General features: G+C 42.3%; 2 protein-coding genes and 1 long non-coding RNA gene across 10 annotated transcripts in view; 1 reads left to right on the forward strand and 2 right to left on the reverse strand.

Moving 5' to 3' along the window:
- CEMIP (cell migration inducing hyaluronidase 1) overlaps positions 1 to 24,230 on the reverse strand; it is a 112,203-nt gene that overhangs the window by 43,580 nt on the left and 44,393 nt on the right. For 3 of the 5 annotated variants that reach the window (XM_035335580.1, XM_035335578.1, XM_035335577.1), the window contains 8 exons: positions 10,572 to 10,679; positions 8,203 to 8,355; positions 7,367 to 7,505; positions 6,363 to 6,599; positions 5,790 to 5,969; positions 2,060 to 2,130; positions 1,206 to 1,301; positions 457 to 578 (listed from right to left, as the gene is read on the reverse strand). In XM_035335580.1, the coding sequence (XP_035191471.1) occupies positions 457 to 578; positions 1,206 to 1,301; positions 2,060 to 2,130; positions 5,790 to 5,969; positions 6,363 to 6,599; positions 7,367 to 7,505; positions 8,203 to 8,355; positions 10,572 to 10,647 (1,074 nt within the window). In that variant the 5' untranslated portion in view covers positions 10,648 to 10,679. Of the gene's footprint in view, positions 1 to 456; positions 579 to 1,205; positions 1,302 to 2,059; positions 2,131 to 5,789; positions 5,970 to 6,362; positions 6,600 to 7,366; positions 7,506 to 8,202; positions 8,356 to 10,571; positions 10,680 to 12,762; positions 14,033 to 24,230 lie in introns of those variants that run through there. The other 2 variants (XM_035335579.1, XM_035335581.1) reach the window with 2 other exon arrangements.
- LOC118171990 lies at positions 17,089 to 21,300 on the forward strand. Its single transcript, XR_004753506.1, has 3 exons — positions 17,089 to 17,101; positions 17,136 to 17,138; positions 21,165 to 21,300. It is a non-coding gene; the product is annotated as an uncharacterized LOC118171990 (long non-coding RNA).
- The window catches only part of LOC118171988 (cell surface hyaluronidase-like), a 52,936-nt gene continuing 47,306 nt past the window's right edge, over positions 18,601 to 24,230 (reverse strand). For 2 of the 4 annotated variants that reach the window (XM_035335574.1, XM_035335575.1), the window contains 3 exons: positions 22,804 to 22,964; positions 21,414 to 21,523; positions 18,601 to 18,932 (listed from right to left, as the gene is read on the reverse strand). In XM_035335574.1, the coding sequence (XP_035191465.1) occupies positions 18,733 to 18,932; positions 21,414 to 21,523; positions 22,804 to 22,964 (471 nt within the window). In that variant the 3' untranslated portion in view covers positions 18,601 to 18,732. Of the gene's footprint in view, positions 18,933 to 21,356; positions 21,524 to 22,803; positions 22,965 to 24,230 lie in introns of those variants that run through there. The other 2 variants (XR_004753505.1, XM_035335576.1) reach the window with 2 other exon arrangements.

Here is a 24,230-nt window from a genome sequence, read left to right on the forward strand (position 1 = left end):
ACCAACTGACTCCAAGAAATAGCTGCAAGCTCACTGACATTTTTTCCAACCTACTACAGCTGGTAGCATTACCATCTCATTACATTCTGTGATTAATTTTTTAGGGAGGGTCCATTCCAGGACCATTTAAAAACTTTGAAATTTTCACGTATTTTTTTCCTGTAATCTTCCACCAGGGAACCACATATTTCATGATAGCATCTGTGCTGTCTGTGACCCCATCTGTACTCCTTTTCATGCCAGAATTTACTGAAAGGAGCTTAATTCTTTAAAATTTTGTCTCAAAATGATACAAGACTGCATACCAGATCTGGTCAGCTACATATTAGAGCAACAAAATAAACAATGTCTTTTGTTTAGAAACAAGATTTACTGACAAGCACATTTTTGGGGGTTCAGTGTCACCCCACAGAGGACTCACCCCGTCTCTTCAAAGCAAGCAGTAAGCTAGCCTACCTGGATATCAATGGGTTGCCTACAGATTTTATCAGGATGAGCAGCTTTGAAGTCAGAAAGCTTCTCCATGTCCTTAGATCTTGCTTTATCAGGCTTCTCAAACCACTCTGTCCATTCTACATCTGGAAACAAGTGCAAACAAGAAAAGTCATTTGAAAATCAAGCTTAATGAATGCAGCAAAAATGCATGAAGCATAATTTGATCTCAGATATAATTTACAAGTTTCTTCACTGCTGATCTGATTCCTGCCTTTTCCTGACAGTCTGTCAGCCACTTCTATGATACCGGGAAGTGCAACCAGCCAAGGGAGAGAGGAATTATTAAAAGCTACATAATTGGAGTACGTAGTATGAGCATTACTAATAGTTATGGATTTTGGATCCGAGTCCTCCTTAGCTGCCTTTTTGGATTTTCAGATCAAGTTTCAGTCAGTTACTGTATGTTGTCTGAAACATGGACACGATGACTATGCATTCAAAAGAGATAAGAGGTTGTGTGTGATCTCTTAGATCATACGAGATGGAATTTCATATGCAGGGCAGAGGAGGAAAATAGATGCTAGTTATCCAGCAGGTCTTGGAGACAACTGGGGAAAGAATCTGTGCACATACTTGACTTGCATTGGCAGCAACATAAATAGCAACTAGCAAGTCCACTCTTCCCAAATGGTAAAGTATTGCAGTGAAAAGAATGGTTCACACCATTTTTCAACTCTACTACTGAGTTAAACAGCAAACAGGCCTCTTACCTTGAACCCACTCACTAGTCGAAGAGACATTAAAAAGTTCTCCATTCTCATCTTTGAATAGTTTGAATACTTTGGCGACAGCTGACCCTTTGTGACCTGTTTAAAAAAATGGTAAATAAATAAATGTCAGAACTCAATAAATGTCAGAACTGAATAGGCAATTGTCTCTGTGTGTATTTGTGTATTTTGGGTATATTATCCAGAATTAGCCCTGCGAAGCTTCCAGAGAAAGTTACTGATCTTGGAATGAGGCTTCAGACACTCATAACTGCCTGGACAATCAGGAGGAAAAATCTTCAAAATTCAAGAGGGTATAAAAAGCAAACAACTACAAAACCCAATTATTTGTAATATATTGCCATTTTTATTTGGTACTGTACTAAGCCATGTTGTTAGCTGTTCTTGAAAATGTCATGAAAAGCCACAGCAAGCCTCAAAAGACTTCAGCTAGCAACAAAATGGTTTTGTGGGAGTTTTTGAGGCTACCAAAGCAGGATACACTGATCAAATTTTCAGCTGATGCAAAACGGGCTTGTTCCATGGCTTTGTGTCAAAGCAGGAGGCAGAGTCTCAGCTCAACAGAGTTACAAGGATTTATGCTGGGGTAGGATCACGCCTGTTACCTCATGGTTCAGATAACCCAGGTTATACCCCACACTCTGCTGCTTCAGCTGCATTAATGGAAAGTAGTAAAATGTCAAAAGAGCATTAATTATATATTCCAAACCATCAATTGTTTACAGCTTTCATGTAATGCAGTGTCAACTTAAAATGCCATTGACAAAATTAATCTCAGCCATAACTCCAGTAACTTCCATAGATAATGTCAAGCGAGCATTTTGTGCGTGAATTACCTTGATATTCAATGTGGTCTTCAACAGAAGAGGAGGGATTTCCTTTAACAGTAATAAAACTCCATGGGTGCCTAGAAAATCAAAATGAGAAACGATCAATTTATGTCATGTACAAGATGCATATTTTTCACAGCATAACATTATTGAATTTCTCAGGGGCTCCTCACTCAAAACAGTCTGATTGATGTGACAGGCAGTTTGGTTAAAATTAAAAATATCTTAAGACTTCGTATTTCTTCAGTAAATATATTACAAGATAAGGAATTTCAAAGACAAATCCCTTCTTAATACAGGCATACAACAAGCATGTTTCTCTTTTAAATGAGTGTTTAAAGAGGCTTGTGTGTGACAGACATATAGGACACCAGCAACTCCTTAGGGGGTCTGAAAATCTTTCTTTTGTGTATGTGTGTGCACTAAAAAACATGAAAAAAGCCAGTTCTGCTTAAGTAAATCTAGCTCATTCTGAAACCTTGTATATCACAATTGTCTTTGGAATGACCCATGAGAATTTCTGATAGACAGACTGGCTAGGCAAAGGGCAATAAAAAATACCTAGATTGTCTCTGTGTATCTAGTTTCCTCATTTTGAGCTTTGAACAAGGACAAAGGTTTATAAGTCTGAATTGTCTGTTCCCATCTGATCCTGTGTCAGAAATAAGTTCATTACTGCCTGATTGTTATTGGTTCAGCAGGCTCAATATCTATCAGCAATACTGGAAAATGAACACATGGTCGAGTAAGCAATGGAGACAGAGACTAAAGTACCTCCCAGTGCTGGAGGTGAACCCAATTAATGGGGGTCAGGAGGGAGTTTTGTCTTTGAAGTAGAAGAAATTCTGGCGTATCTGCTCTTCATGACTAACAGAATAACAAATATGCTTTTAGGGTGGTAGGGAGACTGTCACCCTTACCCTGGATTTAGCATACAGCCCACAGATTAAATCATGTCTCTATCGGTAAAAACACTCGGTGATTTCAATAGCATCAAGATTCACCCTTGAGTCTTGCAGGTCACCTTCCATTTACCATCTGCCTGGTGTAAGTGACATTACAAACCGCCCTGGGACTTCGGAAGAAAACACAGACAGACACTGACAGATAGCACGCAGAGATCACCCCTGGGCTTTGCTGAGGTTCACGGCCATTCAGCGGCCGTGGCTCCCCAAAGCACAGCAGTCCCAGCGGCGTGTCCTCAGCACAGGACGGGCTCGGGGGAAGCTGCCAACACACAACTGCCTCGGGAGCCTGCCAGCCAGCCAGATGCTCCTGCTGGAAAACTTGCCCATGTGCCAACTGCCAGCGGCACTGCCGGGCTGTGATCTCCATCCAGGGAGAGGAGGGGATGGGGGGAGGAAGGACACTTTATCACTCAGCACGAAAGATAGGTCTTTTTTCTTTTTCTTTTTCTTTTTTTTTTTTTTTTCTTTTGTCACCAAATTCAAAACAAGTTACAAAAAAATAAAAATCTAAAGAATAAGAAGCTATCTAGTTCTGCAACTCAAAATTTCATCTCATTTCATATGTTACAGTACTTATTTATCCCAGTCAGTTTATCACATAAAACAGTCCTAAAGTCATTCAACTCTAACATGTAAAAACACATGCAATCTGTTTGGGGTATTTGAAATGAAGGGACCAGTAAGTCCAGAGCCAAACCAGTGATATTTGGGTAGGATTCCAGAGAGAACAACTGTGTCATCAAGTGCTGAAAGACTTTCTTTAATTTATTATTTGAAGAAATAAAAAAAAAAAAAAAAATCATGCTTAAAGAGCAAATTCACTTTTCAAAAGGACAACAATAGAGGAGGAATGCAAGATTCTCCTTTCATTCCTAATGTTCTGGGCTCAGAGAAAATAGGCAACTGAACTTGATGCCGGGAGCGCAGACTTTTTTTTTTTTTTTTTCAAATCAGCATTGCTCATTGGCTCTTCTGCAGCAACCACGATTTGCACAACTTCATAATCTGGTTGAATATGGGGCAACTGGAGATAGGCAGGAATTTGGCCAAGTAACTCCTTCCAATGCCTCCATGAGAAAACCAGCCAGCCTATGGCTCAACAGCCTGACTCACATGGCACCTCACAAAGTGTGAAACAGAACATCCCTATCTCAAATTACTACCTTGCTTACACCATCCTTGTCTCAGTGATGCCCAGGGCCAGCCACATTTACAGGGAGGGGGTTAGGTGGGACCGGCCAGCAGCCCCATGGTGCCAGGCAGTGAGCAGGTCCTGGCTGCCATTTGGACAATTTTTCAAAGCTGTTGAACTTATACACTAAGAACACCCCTAAAAATACCTTTAAATATTTTTATTTAAAAATAAAAATAATAATAATAATTAAAAAAAAAAAAACAAACAAAAACGAACAAACAAACAAACAAAAAACCACCATGATATGGGTATTTTTGCATGCACTGGTACTCTGGTGAGGGATAATGGTGACCAACTCCTACTACATAACGGTACCCACAATGTCTCTATTATTTATATAGGGAAATATTGTGGTATTAGAGATAACAACATGACAAGGATTAGCTTTCTGAATACATACAGTAGGGATGCAGAAAGTCACAATTTAATACAAGAATTTCTATGGTATTTCCATTATAGGCATTTACAGCAAAGTGAGAAACTAGCATTAAAAAACCACAGCAGCCTAAAAACATCAAGAGCAATTTACTTTTATAAACATATGAGAAAACCATCATTTTTTTCCTGTTGCAGGCTTGGAAAAAAAGTATAATGTTTGAAAATCTTTTTCTGTTTCCCTAATTTTAGTCTTCAAAAAGAAGCCCAGCAGGCTCCTGGGCTTTAATATGGGTTCAGAGTATCTGAGAGGAAGTGTTGCACTGATGAAGATAGCCTATGTCTGGAGACTATTTTGCAGCCTTGTTTCTTTGAAATGCTCTACCTGGTGCACAGAAGTCCCTGTAGTATTTTACACAACCTCTTCACCAACTACTCCAAATCTTGTCCAACTGACACTCGTCTGCTCCCACAGGCTGCTCTTCTAAATCACTTCTCCCTACAAAGCAGATATATTTTTCTTCATGTTCTGCAGTGACCCTCAGCATCTGTACAGACCATTGTCCACAGAGAGACAGGCATCCTCTTAAACAAACAAACCTACATAAATTCAGATAATCACACACAATTATAATGGTTACTGTTGGATAAATAGCAAATATTCTCATTAGTGTGTGTGCCAACACAGACAATGTATTGGCCACAGAATGGTTTATAGTTAGCAGCATAAATTAATGCATGCTAAATTTCTGTGCTGCACAAGTCTCTAAATATGTATTGGACAAGCTGATGAGCAAGCTGTATGCATGTCTGTAATGTATTTAGCCAGGGTTACAGGCCTATTATCCTACCCTGCTTAACGTTCAGGCCATTCGATCCATTGCAGGTACATGGATATGCTTCTTAAATCTTTGGGGGATGACATGAAAATTAATAGGAATGAGTAACTTTTAAGGGAAGAATATCTTGGAAAAACATATTTTTAAAACAAATCATATATATAGACACTGAGTGCATCTTAAACTATCTAATTAGCTGCTAAAACTTCATGTTGAAAGGTTTCCCTCTTTTTTTTTCTTTTTTTTTTTTTTTCCCCATGTGAAAGAAGTTTGTGCCTTTGAGAGAGTGGAATTATTTGGACATCTGAGGAGCATAATAAAGCCTCTGTGCTGGGAGAACTGGCAGGACTGGCACATACCTAAACCCAAGGTGGAGGAAATGCTTGCTGCCCAGTTTGGTCATTGCTTTCCTGGCCAAGTCGTCCAAGTTTCTAGATCCTTCATCGTTCACAGCAACTGACAGGATCATGCCATTTGCAACTCTGCCCAAATATTGGGCAAGACGTATGCTTTCCTCTTTTGCTCTGTAAGTATCAAACCTAAAGCAATTAAAAAACAACAACAAAAAACATTTATTTTAGTGATCATTGCAGCTCTAACAAGCACCACAGTACTAACAAATCAAGTGCTATAAAGAAATAATCTTTTTGTATTATTTACAACAATGATATTATGGCATCAGAAAAACATTTGTCTGAGAGGTTCCAGGTTTCTGTTAAAGCACATTGATTAAGCTCCAGTTAACACAATAGTAAGACAATGACACTATTTTTTATTTTGCTATTTGGGTTTGGAGATCAGTGATCTAGAAAGAACTGCATATAGAGACAGCAGCACCCATTTGAACTAGATGCTAAACCACATGCTTCTGAGCTTGCTGAGAAGCTGTTCCCAACTTGTTCCCAAATCTAGACAGCTGTAAAGTCACTCACCGATCTGAATGGACAACTGCCCCGGTCTTTGGGTCAATGACATGGACAATGACACCCCGATGGCCCCAGCTCCTTTCAAAGTAGTATCCGCCTTCTTCCATGCCACCAGGATGAAGAGTCTTGTTTAAGAAAGTCCAGGACAGTTTTTTCTTTCCATGGATCTCAAGAGTTCCACCCTTACTCACTCCAATGTACTTCCGCCCAAAGTAGGGATTCGGCTGGCTGCCATCATCCGCTCTGCAACAGGAAGGGAAGAAAAGATTCAATTTTCTTTTTGTACCTGACAGTCAAGAAGCCTCTGCCCTTGTTCTGCTATAGCCCAAGGAGAGAAACATCATGACTTGTAAAGCATTTTTTTCAATGACCTTAAGAATTGGCAACTGCTCATGTTCTACAGTAAATAAATTTGAAATAATACTAGCAACTATGGACCAGGAGCAATCTGGAACTCGAATTATATATGTTGTTTTCTTTATATTCAGGCCTGAAGCCCAGACTGAACAACACAGCTATGTTTTTGAATTCCACAGGAAGTTAGGACCCTAACCAGGACTTGGTAAGCCTTAGTGGTTGTTAAAAATGAGTTTGGCATCCTTGAAAAGCTGAGAGATCCCGTACTAATCTGCAAGACATAAATGTCTTATCCTTTGGCTCACCTACTTCTCACTCTCATACAGAATTAAAGGATGCTTAGGGAGATTTTTCTAAATAAATGTTTAGACTTTAAGCCTATTCTGGAAAATCTATGAATCAACCTAACTGCAGCTGATTTTCTGGCATGCCTAAATACCCCAATGTTCATCTCACAGTAGATTTGAAACCAGAACCAAAACTGTGTCAATTATTAAATGACATTTAAATTGTTTAACAAGCTACTGAAGTTTTTACAAAACATACATGATAAATACATCTGAGAAAATGTAATTTTAAGGAACATTTTTTTCCCTGTTGTGGAAGAGAGATACTGGAAAGTTTTAAGATAATATTTTATTGTGCATACATACCGCCCATACAAGATGATAACCACATTGCCTTGGTAAGGGCACGTGTCACTGCCAATATGCAACTCTCCATCATTTTCGATGAGTATATGTCTAGTACGCAAAATGATAGGCTGCACATCATCTTTAATGATCAATTTTCCTAAGTAGAAAAGGTTATGACATTTGCTTTAACATACAGAAGTTCATCAGAGATTGTGACATCATTGTGCTAAAACCAGTGCTGGGTTCTCATCCAAATTTTTGAAAAATTCTGCCCATTTTTCACAAAACAGCTCTCAATAGAAATCCTAAAGAGAGTACTTTTTTTTTTTTTTTTTTTTTACTCAGTCCAGCTCTTGAAGAATGCAATTAAGATTTGCTTGGAAGAGGACTCATTCAAAACTGAGACAGAAATCCAAAGTTAAGATGAATAAAAGCTATTTGTGCTAACAGTTGCCAGCAATGCTATGACTCTGTCCTTAGAGACAGGAAAGCCCATATATATCTGCCCTGTCCTGAGATCCTGAGAACATAACAATTGCATTATGTTATCAGAACAATAATTTAGTAAAATATGTTTTTTGAAGTAAAATGTGGAATAAAAAGCAATATGTATAAGTACTTTTGTAAATTCTCCAGAAAGGATGATGAGTAGGTTAATTATAATGGCTACAGGACTGATAGCATCTCAGCTACCACCCACCCTTGTACCAAATTAAAGCTGGGCTTGTCCAGCAGCCACCCAGTTCTCGGCAAGCAACAGGAAGCTCTGCCAGCATGAGACAGGGTGATCTAAATAACCGTAGGGGAAAGCACTCGTTGCCCAGCTTTGCTGCCTTGGAGGCAGTGAGTTTTACCTCCATCAGCGATGTGGATCGAGTGGACAGTCGCAGAAGAAGAGAGAAGCAGCTTCCTGCCGTTACGGATTTCAATGCGGTTTTCTTCGTTGTGACCTGGGTTCCAGTTCTGTAGCTCAGGATCCTTATCAGGACACATCATGGCTGCTTCTGCTGGATAAAGTGGAGAGTGAAGACAGTTGCCACATGTTTGGTGCAAGACAGAGAGCTCCACATATGGGCTTCTTTAAGCACCAGTCTCATACCCCCCTTGGCTGCCTCCCTGGAACACAGCGATAACTCAGTGCAGCAGTGTCCCTCTGGGTCATGACCAAAAGAAAACAAACAACAGTTTAAGCTGTATGATCTTCTGTTTTCTGGAAGCATGGAAAAACCCACTGCTGGATGCAAAGGAGCCATGTGAAGGATGCAGTTTCCAGAAAACCACTGGAGAAAAGCCTGGAATAAAGCCCTTCCTACAGTGACATTCAGCTCTGTTCATACTTGTCCTGACAAAAAGCCTTTCACAAGCTCAGGGAAGATGTTGACAAAAGTTTAAAACAGGAGACACGTTTAAAAAGGCTACCTAATGCCCCCCCAAAACTTGTGAGGTTTAAAATTCTTTGTTTAAGGTAAAAAGGATATTGAGATAGGTTTGCACACTGTGTTTTTAGTGGGGACAGGAAATAATAGTGCTCAAATTATCACGAAAGCACCACACACTAAGAAATTACCAATCGATCCAGAAACAGAAATCCCACAAGAGAGAGACTCCGGCTTCATAAGCTTTTTCAGACAGAAGAGATAAGGACTCATTCTCTTTGGTTACACACATCACTCATCTCTGCATACATATTTGATTACAGGCCGCTGTGACGTGTTAGCTAAACTGCTCCCATACCAAATCCAAGTCTCATGTCATAAATATTTACTTAAGATAAAATATTTCCCTGATATAATCTCTCTCGATATGTGAGTCTCACATCTTATTCTAATCAGCACAACTTCACAAGTGCAAGAGTCCCATGGGGGATGCATATTTTCTGAGGGCAGAAACCTTTCTAATCCTAGGAAGCTGAGGTCAGTGGAAGTTTGAACAATGAGTTCTGCCATCAGAAGGGCTTGGGAGTTCTCAACAGCTCTCTGATTTGTATCTTTTAAAACAAGAACACCAAAGCAAAACCACAGGAGCCACAAATTGGTGGAAATAGAAGCGGGATGAACCCCCTGACTTCAGCAGGATTATGGTTCTGCACTTAGTAAAGTTTTTTGTTTGTTAGTTGTTTTTTCCCCATGGATTCTAATGCTGTCAGTCAGCATCCTAATGCAAGGACAACCCTGTGGATCCATGCAAGGAAACCTGTCCTGCTGCTGGTGCAGCTGATGGAGGGCTGACGTGTGTTGTCGCTGTGAAGCTCGAGGACCACCTGCAATTCCACAGCAATAGAAACAAAATTGTCCGTTTGCATTCAGTTCCCTCTCTGATTCCTCCACCAGCTTCAAGCCTTAAGAAAACTACAAAACTGGACCAGCTATGACCTTGATGTCTCCATGGCCCCGTTAAATACCAGCTATTCAAGGTAACTTGTTCCTACCAGAGAGCAAGAGCAGAGCACAGCACCCACACTGGCTGCCCCAGGGCCACTGGAAGGTTGAGCACTTCCTGCCAGCCCATCAGGAAACCTCCAGCCTGGATTAATACTCACCTAGTTTTCTGGGGAATAAGAGGGCAACTTTTACCCAGCACAGAGAATTAACTGAACAGTTTAATTCTTGACCAAAAGGCCCCAAACATGGCAATGAAGTGTTGCTTCATGCAGATGCAGCATTTGGGGCAAGACATATGGTCTCTTTGTTCTAAACAAAGGCAACCTTCCAAAATAAATTAATTTAGAGTATGTATTTCCAGCTTCCCTTTCCTCTGAAACCACTTAGGATAAGGGCTGCTTATAGCAGTCAAAATCAAGGGCAGGGATGTGCCACCCCAGCGCTTTTTGGTCTCCACATCTGCACTTGGACAAAGCAGCAAACTGCTCACCACCCACAGCCACAGCTATTAGGACTTGAGGTTTCCTTTGTTATTTCTTTGTGGCAGTTTGTTGGACTGGGGTTTGTTTTAAGAATGCATGGCAGGGGCTGAAGGCTCCCTGGGGATACTTTCACCTGCTCAGAAATTTCACTCTTTGCCACTCCAGCTGCCCAGATGCAGGAATACTGAGACATCAGAAAATGGATTTTCTCCTGAGATTTTCACTTGTTCTTGGCTTTTTTAAAATAAGAATTTGGATCAAAGAGTGAAAAGTTGCTCAATCTAGACCAGCAGTGTCTTTATTTAAAGGCAGTGTTACAAACCACGCCTTATTCCCACCCCCCATAACAGGAAGACTTACCTGTGCTTGCAGAGGAGACCACAAACAGAAGGAAAATGAAGTTTTCAGCCAGGTGCTTGGAGGTAGGTAGAGCCATGCTTCAGGATGCAAAATTCTCTGGGTTGATACCTGTGGAGACAGAATATCAAGAAAGTGTGGCTTTTTCTTTTATTTTTTTTTGTTGTTGTTGTTGTTCCAGCTCATGCAGAAACTGCTCACCACCATTACCACGTTGTGTGTGCCTTTATGACAGCCCACTTCCACTCCCAGCCGGCTCTGTGACTAAGAACACCTTCAAGCTGCTTCAGGAGCAGCCCAAACAGAGCAAGGAGCCAAGGGCAGCTCTTCACCTTTTGTTTGGCTTAGGATAAACCCACTCGGGAATCCAAATAGACACTCAGAAAGCAACCACCAGATGTAACCAAAAATCTCTTAGGAATGCAATATAAACACATCCAGCGTCAGGACTCTCTAGGGCTGAATAATCACATGTGCAAAAAAGAAATGAAACACAACAGAGAAGGTGTTTGCAGAGTGACAAATTTGCACAAAGTGACCTCTCGGTGGCACCTTCCTCCCCCCAAACTACCCACACATTTTCAGCAACCCTGTTTTGTACACCCCCAAGCTCAAACTGCACTCAAGCTTCCAGTCTGAAGTGTGCAGTTTCTTGGATTTCAGACCTGTCTGCTTAATCTGCCAGCTCAGAATCTTGTTGCAAAACCAAAAACTGTTTTTGAAACCAATCTACCTAATATTGTTTTTGTTTCTACCATAGCCAAGCCCCGGCCAAACAAACAAGTAGTGTCATGAAAGTCAAAATTAGAATTAATGGGATTCTCTCCAACAAGCTCAAGTGATCAATTCTGCAATTCTGCCTGAGTGCATGGCAATTTATTGACATGCATGGTCACACCGAGGCACAAAGACCCACTGCTGTAAGTTTCAATGCTCCATACTAATAAAGCACTATTTAAGATTCACACACAGTCCAAGGGTCTGCTAGGTTTTATCATGTAAGCCAGCATTTGAAGAATATTGAAGAAACTTATTTGTATCTGCCATGTCACATCACGTTGATGAAATACGATAAATGTATACATTGCACAGCTTAGACGCCAAAAAAGCAATTGAATGAAATTCCAGGGTGCCCCAGTTTCTTCAGGCTGAAAACACGTCATTTTTCATGTCACTTGTTAATATAAAACAAACAAAAAACATAAGAAAAAGATAGGCAAGAAACCAGGGTTTAGACTGGAGCCAATTTCACAGTGTAGATATGCAGAACACATGTGTGTAGTCTTCCTAGAGGTGACAGAGCTCGAGGTGCAGTGGAATGTTCAAACCACATGTAATCCAATGACTGTATTAGAAATAGCATTAGAACCAGATTTGTCAGGAAATATTCCCGGGGGAAAATGTTTCCTTGTTGTGCTGTAGTGTACTTGACAGCCGTGAGCTCTGGTCACAGCGCAGACGTGGTGCAGTTTATCAGGTGCTGAAATGCTGGTACAGAGCAGTAGAAAAGAGGAATGCACTTAGTAACTCTATAACTTCGAATGATATACATTATCGGGGAGCAATAACGTCGCCATGGAGTTTGTGCCAGAACCAGGCTGCACGTGTCTGACATTTTAACAGCATTAACCTTCAACGTTTGATAAGCCAGGGCTCTTTTAAAGGAACATTATTAGTGGTGTGCCCAAAGTACAGCAGTCACCATGAATATGTCAAGATTTATTAGCCATTACTACACAGTGTAATCTGCAAACCCAATCGCTAGATTCTGCCTTAATGACAGAGAAAAGCTGAACAACTGGTAATACCACGGGCTGGTCATTGCAGGCAGCGTTTGCTACGGTGCAGGCACAGCTGCGTTCTAGTGCTGCACAAAGCCAGATTCCCACCGGTAAGGTATCGGTCGTAAAACACAATCAGATGATATTCACAGAAATAACAAAACGGGATGAATTTTTGACAGTGATGGCAAGCATTTGCTCTCCTGTCACTTTGTAGGTGGTAAAGAAATTTCTTGGCTCTGGACCACTAAAACCTGCAAACTGTGAGGAGTGTCTCTGCAATAAGCCACACAGTTTATGGTTTTGTTCTGACAGCAACCTGTAGCAAACTGGTAGGAAATAAGACATACTGTAGGTATAAGAAATCTCACAGCCTTTGCTTTCTCAAAAGCCATGAACTGCATGGTACTTACCACCAGGTTGTGCAAAATGGCTTCTGCTTTTATATCCCTGCTTGCTCCCAGGGGACCGCTTCCCTGATTACATCCATCCTCATCAGCAGAGAGCAAAACAAGCAATCACACACTGGAAATTCATGGCATTTTTTGGAGGCATCGGTTGTGTGCGGGGCTCCAATATTTTTCTAGTGTCTGATCTGCCACAGTTCAAAGAATACCCTGCTTATTTTGTGGCGGAAGCAGGGTGTTTGATTCAGCTTTCCGTGAGCCTGAGTTCATTGCAATGTTAGTATTAACTGGCACTCAGGTTGGAAAGGCTGAGAGCTGAGAGGGCCAAGGAGAAGTGCTTTTGCTGCTAGCGCTGGCTCCTCTGATTCATCTCTGACTAACCCAGTGCCGGTAAAGTTGGAGGACAATCATCTCAGGAATTTTCCTTCAAAGGCTCTCAGCTAAGCATCTTCCCCAGATACTAGGCACAAACAGTGACATGCTTGATTTTACTATTAGCTATAAGAAGAGGAAGGGATAGGGAAGGGATAGTGACTTTCCAATAATGTCTCCTGCTGGAGAGGGTTCAGGAGCAGCTGCCTCCTGCCAGAGAGCTGTTGCGTTAGCTCAGTGCTCCGAGACACATGGGAACACAGCAATCGCACTACATCTTCCTTGAACGGGCGCCACGTTGCTGAGTTCAGCTCTGATGTAACCTGCTCTGTCAACAAATCTCCCTGTGGATTTGGGCACTCTGAGAGCCCAAGGGCCAGGCAAGTGTCCTCCTGAGTCTATCTCCAGTGTTTCTAAAACACTGTAATGCCTCTCCTGGGTGATAAAAGCTTTTTCATCTCACCATTAAAAGCTGCCTGGCAATGGCAAGTGGGACTCATATCCCTGGATCTGGCAAGGCAGACTTTCTGAAATGATTCCCAGCTTCTGGATCTTGCCAAAGAGTGAACAATAGTGGCAGACAATGCTAAAAGTAGATACAGGAAACCATTAGTCCCCAGCTGGCTGCTACTGCAGGTGTCAGCAGTGATACTGTACTAGAAAGCGCGCTGCGTAGATAGGAATCCCCATCCACTGCACTCCATGAGGACTTAAAGCTGGAGGCAGCACAGAACAGACTGTCCTGGGGGTAAAACAGTGAAGAAATGCTTTGAGAAAGCCGGCTTGTCCCAGGCTTTGTGGTGGAGTCCTGTGGACACCCCAAAGCCTGGGTGGCAGAGCTGAGCCCTCCAGGGCAGCACGGGCACACTCTTGCCTGGGCTGAGCATCTTCCAGGACTTGGGGCCAACCAGCTGAGCCCGTGATCAGAATTTTAAGAAAGTAACTCCTAATACTGGGTATTTTAAGGTGCTTTGTAAGACTGGCTTGATGCACTTTAGAGGATGTGCCTGCAGCACCTGTGGAAGAGGAGTGTCCTTTCTGGTACGTCAAGCAGGGCTTGACGGGAGCATTAAGCCACCCGTTACAAACACAGCAAGGACGGGAGGCAAGCAGCAGCTGCCTGGTGGCTCCAAAAAGAGATATCAAACAGGAGCAAGAAACCTGCCTGCACTCTGACAGCCACTGCCACTGCCCGGCAAGAGCAGCCACAGCCCAAGTGGGGACCTGGGACCATCCCCAGGGAAATCTCACAGGATCCCGAAGGAAAAGGTGCCTTTTAGTCCCAAGTAGGGTGAACACTTTCCCTCCTGCTCCAGGCAGACAAAGCTGGGCCCTCAGCCTGCTGTAACCAGAAGGGCAATGTAAGCTGATGCTGAGGTTGTAGTGGCTTGTTGGCTAGGTCTGAGGAGCTGCTGTGTGTTTCCTCATTCATATGCAAAGAAGCCAAGTTCAATGTGGGAGCCGATTCCTGAGAAGGAGGAGCTGTTTAATTAGCACCTCCACTACCTCCTTGCTGACACTGCACGGCAGTGGCTGTCTGCTCGCCCCACTCGGGAAATTTCGCATTTTAACCCCAGCTGGGAAGACAGATTTGATGAGCACGTTTGCCTTTCTGACCCGAGGACATGTCAGCTCTTGCTGCAGTGATATTCCTGTGCAATGGGAGCCTTCACACACGAGCCGCAAGCACAGCTAAAGCCTTCAGACGCCCTATACAAATAAACAAATGCATTTTGAGGGATGGCTAATGAAAATGCCATCCCAGTCCCAGGGCAGCACGGCTGTGAAGAGCTGCTCCTGCTCTTCATCTTGATCTTGTGCCTGCCATCCAGCCATTAGATGTTTGTTTTTGCTGGCAAGTAGAGGATGAAATGGAGGAAAAGACCTTACTTTTCAGTAAAATCAGTACTCGAGTCAAAAGCAGAAGTCTGACTTTTTCCCCAATGAACCTCAGTTTCTTATCAATTTATCCAATGTCTTTCCCTGTGGGGAAGAAGGTTCCACTCACATTTTCCATACATAAATGTCACTGCAAGTTCCTTGCCTCCTGATGTTCTTAAAAACATCTGAACAAGGAGCTGGGGTTAGAGGGAGTTTTTACAATGAATAAATTAAAGACAACTAAGGTGTCTGCAAATTCATTGTGACATTGGCAAACTATTTTGGGACAGAAATAAGAGAGTTTTTTTTTTTCTTTTTTTTTTTTTTCCCCCAAAAATAATTTCCCCCCCCCCCCCTCCCCGGCTCACAGACCTTTAAAAGGAAAGGAAGTGATTTTTGGCTTAGCTAAAACTGAATCATTTGCAATTCACAACATTCCTCCCATCAGAGCCTGACTGACTTCCAGTTTCACATCCTCTCAAAGTGCTCAGCATTTCATCGAATCCTTGTCCACTACATGAAATTTTCAAAGCACCAAGCTGGTGGGAGGCTGAATCCCAGTTTCTGAGGTTCAGGATTCTCTGACTTTAACTGGGAAAGTCCTAGATGGATAACCAAGCCAATTCTTTCAGAAGGGGCTATAGTATATCCACTGCAGAAATGCTCAGGGAATAAGCAGGATGGCCGTATGTCCTGAATGCATTGGATGTCCTGAACATGTCTGGATTAGATAGAGGGCGTTCACAGTCCACATGGACTCCAGCGTGCGGGTAGAGATATTCCTGCTCTGGACATCCCGGGGAGGAATATGGCAGCTCTCCACAAATATAACACCCACATGGCACTTACCCTGCAGCTTCACACACTCAGACTTCTGGTGCACGCCAAGTTAGCAGTAGCCTTTGAAAACCTCTTCCTGAATGTCCCGAGGGTCCATTGAGGAACTGTACCCTCTGCAGAGTGTCCCTGGTGTTAAAGAGATTTTTTCCCTCCCAAGGTAAGGAAAGTGTGTGCAGTAGCTCAGAGGATCACAGCATTCTGAGTCCTCTTCGAACTGCTGCTTTTAACTATTCAAATAACTGCATCAGGATGTAAATATTTTTCTTTTTGCTTTTGTGGTACTTGACTGTTTGCATCCAGCTCAACTCAGCTCCACACCTTCCTCTCCAGGACATTTGCCATTTGCTCTCATTCTGGTGTGGGAGGAGGAAGACAGATTTTTCAGAAGTTTAGGCACATTCCTCTCCTTCCTTCACTAGGTTTGTCCTTTCCCAATTGTTTAGTCTCAGGCTGGGGTTAGAGCTCTGCAAAGTTTTATTGGGATCCAGGGTCTGGACCTGTCACGGATTATCAAATAAATCTCCAAGAAAGTAAAGGCTCGCTCTGTAAGTAGTTGTTCCAATGCTGGGCTTAAGCTCACAGCCAAAAACATCTTGCTTTTCTTCCCCTGCATGGCCTCAGAAATCATAACAATTAGGTACTAATAGTTCAGAGGGACTTCGGATTGCTCATTGGAGGTTCAGTGCCAGCCACTCGGCCTCTTGTCCTGCTGCTCCCTGTGGGGGCTGCACAGGCCTGTGATGTCCTGTCTGTTACCCTCCCTCCCCTGAGCAGCATCATCGCTAACTTCTTTACGCTCTCCAGCAAGCCAAGACCTCTCCTCTGGCTGAACCCCACTCCCACCTCTCCTCCCTGATGTGGGGATGGGGCCACAGCCTCCTCCTCTGCCCACAAACCTTTTGGTGCCCTCTCCCCCTCACCCAGGCGGTATGAAGTGGTGGAGGTAAGCGTCTCGGCTGGGGAGGTCAGTTCCCGCAGGGACACACGGATGCCAGAGCGACTAACCCACCAGGGAGCAACAGTCTGGCCAACAAAACACTGACCTTGCCCTGTAGCAACTCGTTTGGCCATTTCTGAGAATTTCAAAGAAACGACGGGACATTAGTATCAAAGCCTTCACCTACCTGTTTGAATAACCCGTGGACAGCTGTCAGGAAAAAAGAGCCACTCGTGACACAAGGTCTAGCCTTGAAATGTAAGGGTCACAATGTACTACACAGCGAGGAAAAGATCAGTACATTTTAGTAGAAAAGTTAAAAAAAAAAAAAACACGTCATTCTGCAAAGAAAGTGTCTGCTATTTATGGCCATGGATTTCATCTACTCATTACAGACATGAAGGCACATCTAGGGACATACACACTCACCTGCACATTTGAGCAGTACAAGTAGAGCTACTTCAGATTTCTCTCTGCTAGACAGGGCCCCATGACCTGTCACTTTTTTTCCTCATTTGCAAAAATAGAACAACACAAAAATGAAGTTTTTTTCTATACAAATAATCCAAACCTTGGCCTTTCTCTCTGAGCTACCTTTCTCCCCAGTAGGATGCCCTCGCTCAGAACCATAGCAACCGATCAGCAAAATGATTAAACAAATGCTGTGAGCAAACAAGCCCTACCTGTGCATTTTCTTGTACTCTGCTGTTTACAAAAGAAAATAGAAAATTACCACAGATTAAGACCAACAGTGTCCTTGATTGGCTTGTGATTTCTGCACTTAAGAAAGCAAATCTAATATTTTAGTTGCAGGCTTAACAGTAAACAAATCAATAATAACAAAAGAAACACAATTATTTTATTTACCTGCATCAGAATTTCAACCTTTCATTTTTTTTTATTTTTTTTTTACAGTTTTGAACATTTTGGAAGCTTGTTCAGTTCCTGTAAAGAATTCTTTAACAAAGACATGCTCATCTGAACTCACTCTCCCCTTCAATGCTGTCACCAAGTAAAAAAACCTTCAAATCAAAATGAGCGTGTCATCATTTCAAGCTAAGTTTGTACTTAAATTGTCGTCAGCAAGGTCATCGGCTTGTTTCTTAGTTTGCATACAAAGCTCTTCCTTTTTGTTCACTTCAAAAAGCAGTAACATAAACAAAACAAGAAAAGCAACCAAAGAATACTAGCTACTAACCCCAGCAGTATTTCAGTCCTCAATGGGAGCAGAAAGTCAATACAATAATTGTCTGAAGGAGGAATGCAAGATTTCACCCTGCGCAGCGTATACATTATCCTGAGTTTTATTCCTGTAGGTCTTTAATTAAATGTTCACATCAATTGGGCAAACATCATTTCACCAGTCATTAGCTACAGACAGAAATGCATTTATAATTCCTTGTTGCATCCGTATATATTCAGGTCGATCAGAAGGCATTATTGTAAAATCACCACGTGCTTACCCATCGATGCAAGCAGATGCTGCTGAGGTCACCTAAGATGCCATAGAGGACGGACACTTAGTTGTTTTTAAATGCAGACATTAATGGAGGGAAAACAGTACTGATGGGAGAATTCCCTACCTCTGCTGAAGGTTCATCTGTTTCCCTGGATGCTGCTAAAGTTTCCATGCCAAGTTTCATTTCCAGTCCCTATGAGACTGAAGAGCAGGTTTTCACCTTTTAAAACTTACCATCTGACCCCAAATTGTAGATATGTTTGAACACTTCTCTCCTCGGGAAGCGCAGCCCACAGGCTTTTCCTATCCTGTCCTGTGGAGTGCTGTTTGAAAAATAAAACTCTACCATAGCAGGTAAGATGAAACTATATTTATTAGTTATAAAATATACAAGTGAACAACATTGGTTCGGTACAATCCCGTAAAAACAAAAGCAGGTTTTGGTGACAGCTGCTGGACTTGCCTGGCTGGCGTTACACCACCGGTGCTAATCGTGGGACACCATAGCCTCTGCAGAGATGTGCTCTGAGTGGTTCTGAGAAAAAGTGTTAGCTGGACATTGATACTCTTTCAGCTTCAAGGGAACATAATGCTGTAGAGAAGCGGCTTTCTGATAACCAGCGTGATTAAGGATTTTAATCCAGGAGGGCTTGGCTTGTCCTTTATAGCCAAGCATAGCAAAACTCCCTGTAAAACAGACACAAGAGCATGACCCTCTGGGTGGATCCATTCAGTTATCAGCAGCACAGCATGGATATCACAGAAACTTCTTAGCCTTTTATTTATATATTGTTTGTTTGTTTGTTTCATTGGATTAAAAAACCAGAATGCTTAAGAGGCAAAAAAGGGATGAAAGAGGGAATGAGCCTTGCTGAAGCTGTACCCTCACTGCATCACAGCTCTACAGGTATTTCAATAAGTTGAGAGATATTCCCAGATGCGAGTTAGCAGGAATATTGCTTTACTCTTTATTTTTAACCACTGGTACTTTTTCATATTTGACTACATGAAAATGGTTAGGCATTTTGAATCCTTCTTTTATTAGTTTACATCACTTTCTTCCTGTTATGCATAAACTGTTCCCCATGTCAATTCTGCTCTTGTCCTCTGCTGTCACAAAGTACAAAGGCATTATGTGTTCTTTGATTTTAATAATAATGTCTTGTGTTTATATTATGCTTTTCATTGCAAAGACTCCCAAGGCTATTTGCAGATGGTTGGATCAAGACTATTCCTGTAAACACTTCTAATTTAAATAAGGTTTTGCAGAACCAGGCAACAAGACCCTAAATCCTGATCCCGCTGGGGTCAAGGGGATTGCTTTTGTGCGTTATCCCTGGCAGCATCAATATGCATTTGGGAGAAATGTTCCAGCCTGCCCTGAACTACGGCCCCCCAGAGCGGACCACGGCGGCTGCTGTACGCAGTCCTGCATGCAATCGCCTTTGGAGCTGTGAAGTCAAATAGTGCACATACCTGAATCAGCAGGAGAAAGCTCATGAATCAGAACATAATTACCCAGACTGGAAATCAGGGCAGACACGCGGGTGAACACCCTTGCCCTTCAGAAAAGCAAAACAGAGGCGACACAGGATCAGCCAGCAACGGCTTAGTCCTGCTGCCAGCCACCAGCACAACAGCCCCACTGGAGAGGTAGGGCAAGGAGATGGCCACCAACAGGTGTGTCCTCAGGATGGGGCACTGTGGTGGCCCTGCTTGCTCCTTTGTGTGCTCCAGGAGCGGTCAGGGCTGGAGGCTGAACTGAGCTCCCAAAATGACCTGGCAGGGCTGTGCCCAAGTGAGCAGCGCAGGTGTTCCAGGGAAAAAGAGTTTGACAAAGCAAACAAAAAAGATTACTTCTTAATAAAAAAATTCCTTTCAAAAGTAGTCAGGGCTTTGAAGAAAGAATGAAGTAATGAAGTTCCAGGACAAAGAAACAAAAAAGAAAACTTCAAATTTTTGCTTTTGAAAGGATGAAAGCAAAAACAGCTTCTTAGGAATCAAGCAGGCACCAAAGTGAAATGCTGTCTCTGCTGTAAAGATTATGCTGTCCTCCTCCTGGAATAGTCACAGGAATGAGCTTTGAAACTTGAACCAGAAATTAATGTAAATTTCAGTAAAGCAATAGCAAGAAAAGAAAAAATAAAAAAAAAAAAAAAAAAAAAAGAAGAAGAAGAAGAAGCTGGAAATGCAACCAATTCTGCATCTGATCTCTGCTTAAGAGACTGCAAGTGGAATCTGAATCAAGCTAGCTGGCTGTTTTCCTAATTTCCTTATCACCCGAACCATTTGTCCAAACTTGGACTTTAACAGCCCCCTGTTTCCAGAAGGGAACCCAGCATGGTAAAGGCAATATGTGACTGGCAGCTTTGTGCACACTGAGTTTCCAGAAGCAGTTCTCTTAATTCCATCAAAACCAGGGAATTCAGACCGAAAGCTGTTCTGCCAAAAACATGTGCTGCTCAAAGGCATTGCAGGGAGGAAATGCCCACAAATTTGCTGTTTTCTCACCCTGAAGAGAACAGACATTGGGATTGAATAGTGTCACTCGGGATTAGGATTGGGCCAGACTCCTCTGCAATGAATTTCCTGCTTTCTTTCTTCTTTCTTTGAAAGTGCAGTGACAATATTTCTAAAGAAATGCTCTAAAGCTATAAAAATCTGTGATCCCAAACTACTTGGATTCTCTGGAACAATGATACCAATGGATTTCTTACAGCAATTCAAGGTAAATCTGCAGTAAGAGCTTTCCAAGACTAGTGATTTCACCTTTCTTTCATCCAAGAAAATAAAGAGCTCCTATTTCACTGCAGGCTACTTTCTTTTTCATTATCCTTTTAGTTTGTGATTATTTTCCCTTGAAAAGCAGCTGAATTTTAGAGATGGAATCTGTGTCAAATAATTATTTGATGTTGTTAGAAAAAAGGCTCCATTTAGGATGAAAAATTTGCAGCAAGCAAACTGGTGAGGCAGGGTCAAAATCCAAAATAACTCTCCCACTTCTCAACATCACTGAGCTAAGAGGTTTTTTATGAGATTACACAGGCATATTTTGTAGTAGCAAATATATTGATAAGCGCTTTGTGAGTGTGTGTGTATTTTTCATAAGTAGACACACCAGTCAGTAATTCTCAGGCAAAAGAAGTAGGACAGAATACATATATTTACCTTCCTTGTGGAAGACGATAGGCTTTGCAGAACCTAACCTTGTAAAAACAGACATTTCAGAGCTCCCCACCACGTCTGCAATATCTCTAGAGCACACAAGAACAAGTGATCTGAAAGGAAGGACAGTAATTACTGCATGACAGCAAAACATTACAATTGCTAAGAATCTGCAAGACCTGTAAACTCTAATTCAGAAAAGGACTTGAGAGCTTGCCTAACTTTAAGAGCAACCTTAAATCTCTTTGATTTCAATCACATGTAAGCTTTCATAAGCTAAACCCTCTGTTTAAATATGTTCCTAAGTTAAGCCTGTTCCTCACACAGACTCAAAACAAGCACAAAGGACTGTGAGTGCACCCCTTTTAAGAAAGTGACACTCAGCTGCAGAAGAAATTCAGTTACTGTGCAGTCCTGAGACACTGAAACCATCTATAAACTGAGTCTGATTTTCAGTCAAGCCTCAGCCTGACTAGTCCTCACAGATGTGCTTTCAGCCCTCAGTGAATTGTACCTGTGATGAATTGCAGGCACAACTGGTTGCATTTAACTGAATGCCCAGCCTTGCAAAAATACACATCCTACAAGAAAATCAAACCAAATGTACAGGCATCACATGCGTTTATGTCACTTCTTGCACATTTTATACACGTACATACTCGTGCATAAATAAAGATGTAATAACTCCAGAGTGTTCAAATCTTTGGTCATGAACTGCTCAAAAATGTCTTGGACTGAAAGTCTGTTTTCTGGTTATTTGACCTGCTTCTGCCAGCAGCCAAGAATTTATCTATAAATCTCTGTTGTTCCATGTTTATGTGGCGACACATAAAACCACAAGGAATGTGGAACAGACACAAACAGAGATGATCCAGATCTTTGCCAGGACACATTCAAGGTAACAGCCCGCAGGCACGCAGGTCTATTCATTGGTTTGCCCAAGAAAAGTCTTGGAAAATCTGGCACACCTATGATTTTCATCTGTCAAAAGAGGCAAAAACAATCAGTAAAAGTAAACAGAAACCATCCCATTTCAGAAATGGAAAACTGAATCATCAGCTGCCAGGAAATTGTTGGCCATTGGGATACGTACACAGGACTGCAAATGTCATTGCACAGACCTTATCTACTTCAAAGTGGAAAATGGATTGTTAATTTAGAAGAAATGGCCAGATTTCCAGAAAGTCTGTCTCTTTCTGCTCTAATCTGTGCAGTCCTATGAGAAAGACAGTGCTTTTCTTATTATCTGGGTGATATTTGGGATTTGTACATAATTCAATCTTTGCCAAATATTTTCAGAGCACAGGTTTGGTTCTGAAAGTAGATCATTTTCCTCTCTTTGTCTATCAGCCCTAGGTCACTACGTGAACTGGGCTCTCAGCACTTTGCTTACCTCTCTTTTATAAATGTTTGAACATAATCAGTTATTGAATTGGCCGCATTTTCCCCAGTAACTGTGTCAAAGTGCCGCCTACTCACAACTGCTCCTGAACATGCATCTAGCACCACGAAGAATATCCCAGGGCTATTGATCAGGAACACTGTACCATTTATCTGCAACAAAAAATGAGGTAGGTTTTATGGAGACAGGCAGTAAATGACTGAGGAGCTTCAGACTCTGAGCCTGCTTTTCCATAAGAAGGGAGTTATGAGCAAGGAAAATATCACATGTTTACACCCTATAATTTTCAATATGTAATTAGTGCAGATGAAGTGACATCACTGATATCTGGTCAGTGGCAGGAGGAGGAAAAAAACACTAGGTTTGAATGGCACTGGTAAGCCCAGTGGGGTACCAAAAACATGAGAAGTGAGATCATTGGCATCTTTTGTGTATTAAGAAGATATATTTGGGAAGCAGAGAATCCTGGGAGTAAAATGCTTAGTCCGGTCTTAATACAGATTCTTTTCATGTGGGTGAAATTACTGTCACTTGGCAAGGCAGATTTGACCAAGGAACACAGGAGAGATGCTGAGACAGCGGATGGGGGAATAGAAGCAACAGATGGACATTTTTTTCCCCTTGGAAAAGTAAACATAAAAAGATTTCAAAAAATATTCCTTGTCGGTAGAGCTGTCCCAGGCCCTCAAAGAAGTTGCAGTACAAGTGACTCCTACTCCCCTCCCTTCCTACAGCGAGGGCTCCTTTCTCAGGTTACAACTCTCAAAACGCACCACAATCTCTGCTTTTGGAAAGACAAAGGCTCTCAGAGATGCAATAGGCCAAGGGTAAGGGAAACAAAAATGTCGGGGCCATGGGTGGGCAGGGGAGAGTAAGGAGGAGCAAAGGCAGACTAAATCTTTTGCTCATACTTCTAAGCCTCTACAATGTGTCTAAGTCTGGATGCAGCCAGAGCAGGGAGCAACCACAAACAACTGCAAGCTGACCTATACCAGCGCTGCTGGCCAAAGAAAGAGCCCAGCTGTGTGTCTTGCCCTGATTGCATGCTCCAGACCCACCGGGGCTCTTATGGACACATGGGAGCTGGAGCAGGGCACCACTGCACCTCAAGGGGCTCCATCATCTGCAGGCAACGGCCCTGAGTGCTGCCCACACACAGGTCTCTGCAATTCACTGCAGGTGAGGATGTTACCCCCAATAACACCTGCTTTCCTATGAGTTGAATAAGTTTTTATGATGCAGCCAGAGCACATGGTGAGAAATACTGGCTGTTCTCACTCCATAAGGATTCTTTACCAGCTTTGCTTGGCATTTTTTTAGCATTAACATAATTCAGTAACATGTAAACCTGGGAAACTGTCCTTGCTAAAATTATTTCAGTCACCCTTCTCCATCCAGGCAGAGATATAAGGCATGTG

The sequence above is a fragment of the Oxyura jamaicensis genome, chromosome 10 (genome assembly GCF_011077185.1).
Source record: "Oxyura jamaicensis isolate SHBP4307 breed ruddy duck chromosome 10, BPBGC_Ojam_1.0, whole genome shotgun sequence".
Lineage (NCBI taxonomy): Eukaryota > Metazoa > Chordata > Aves > Anseriformes > Anatidae > Oxyura > Oxyura jamaicensis.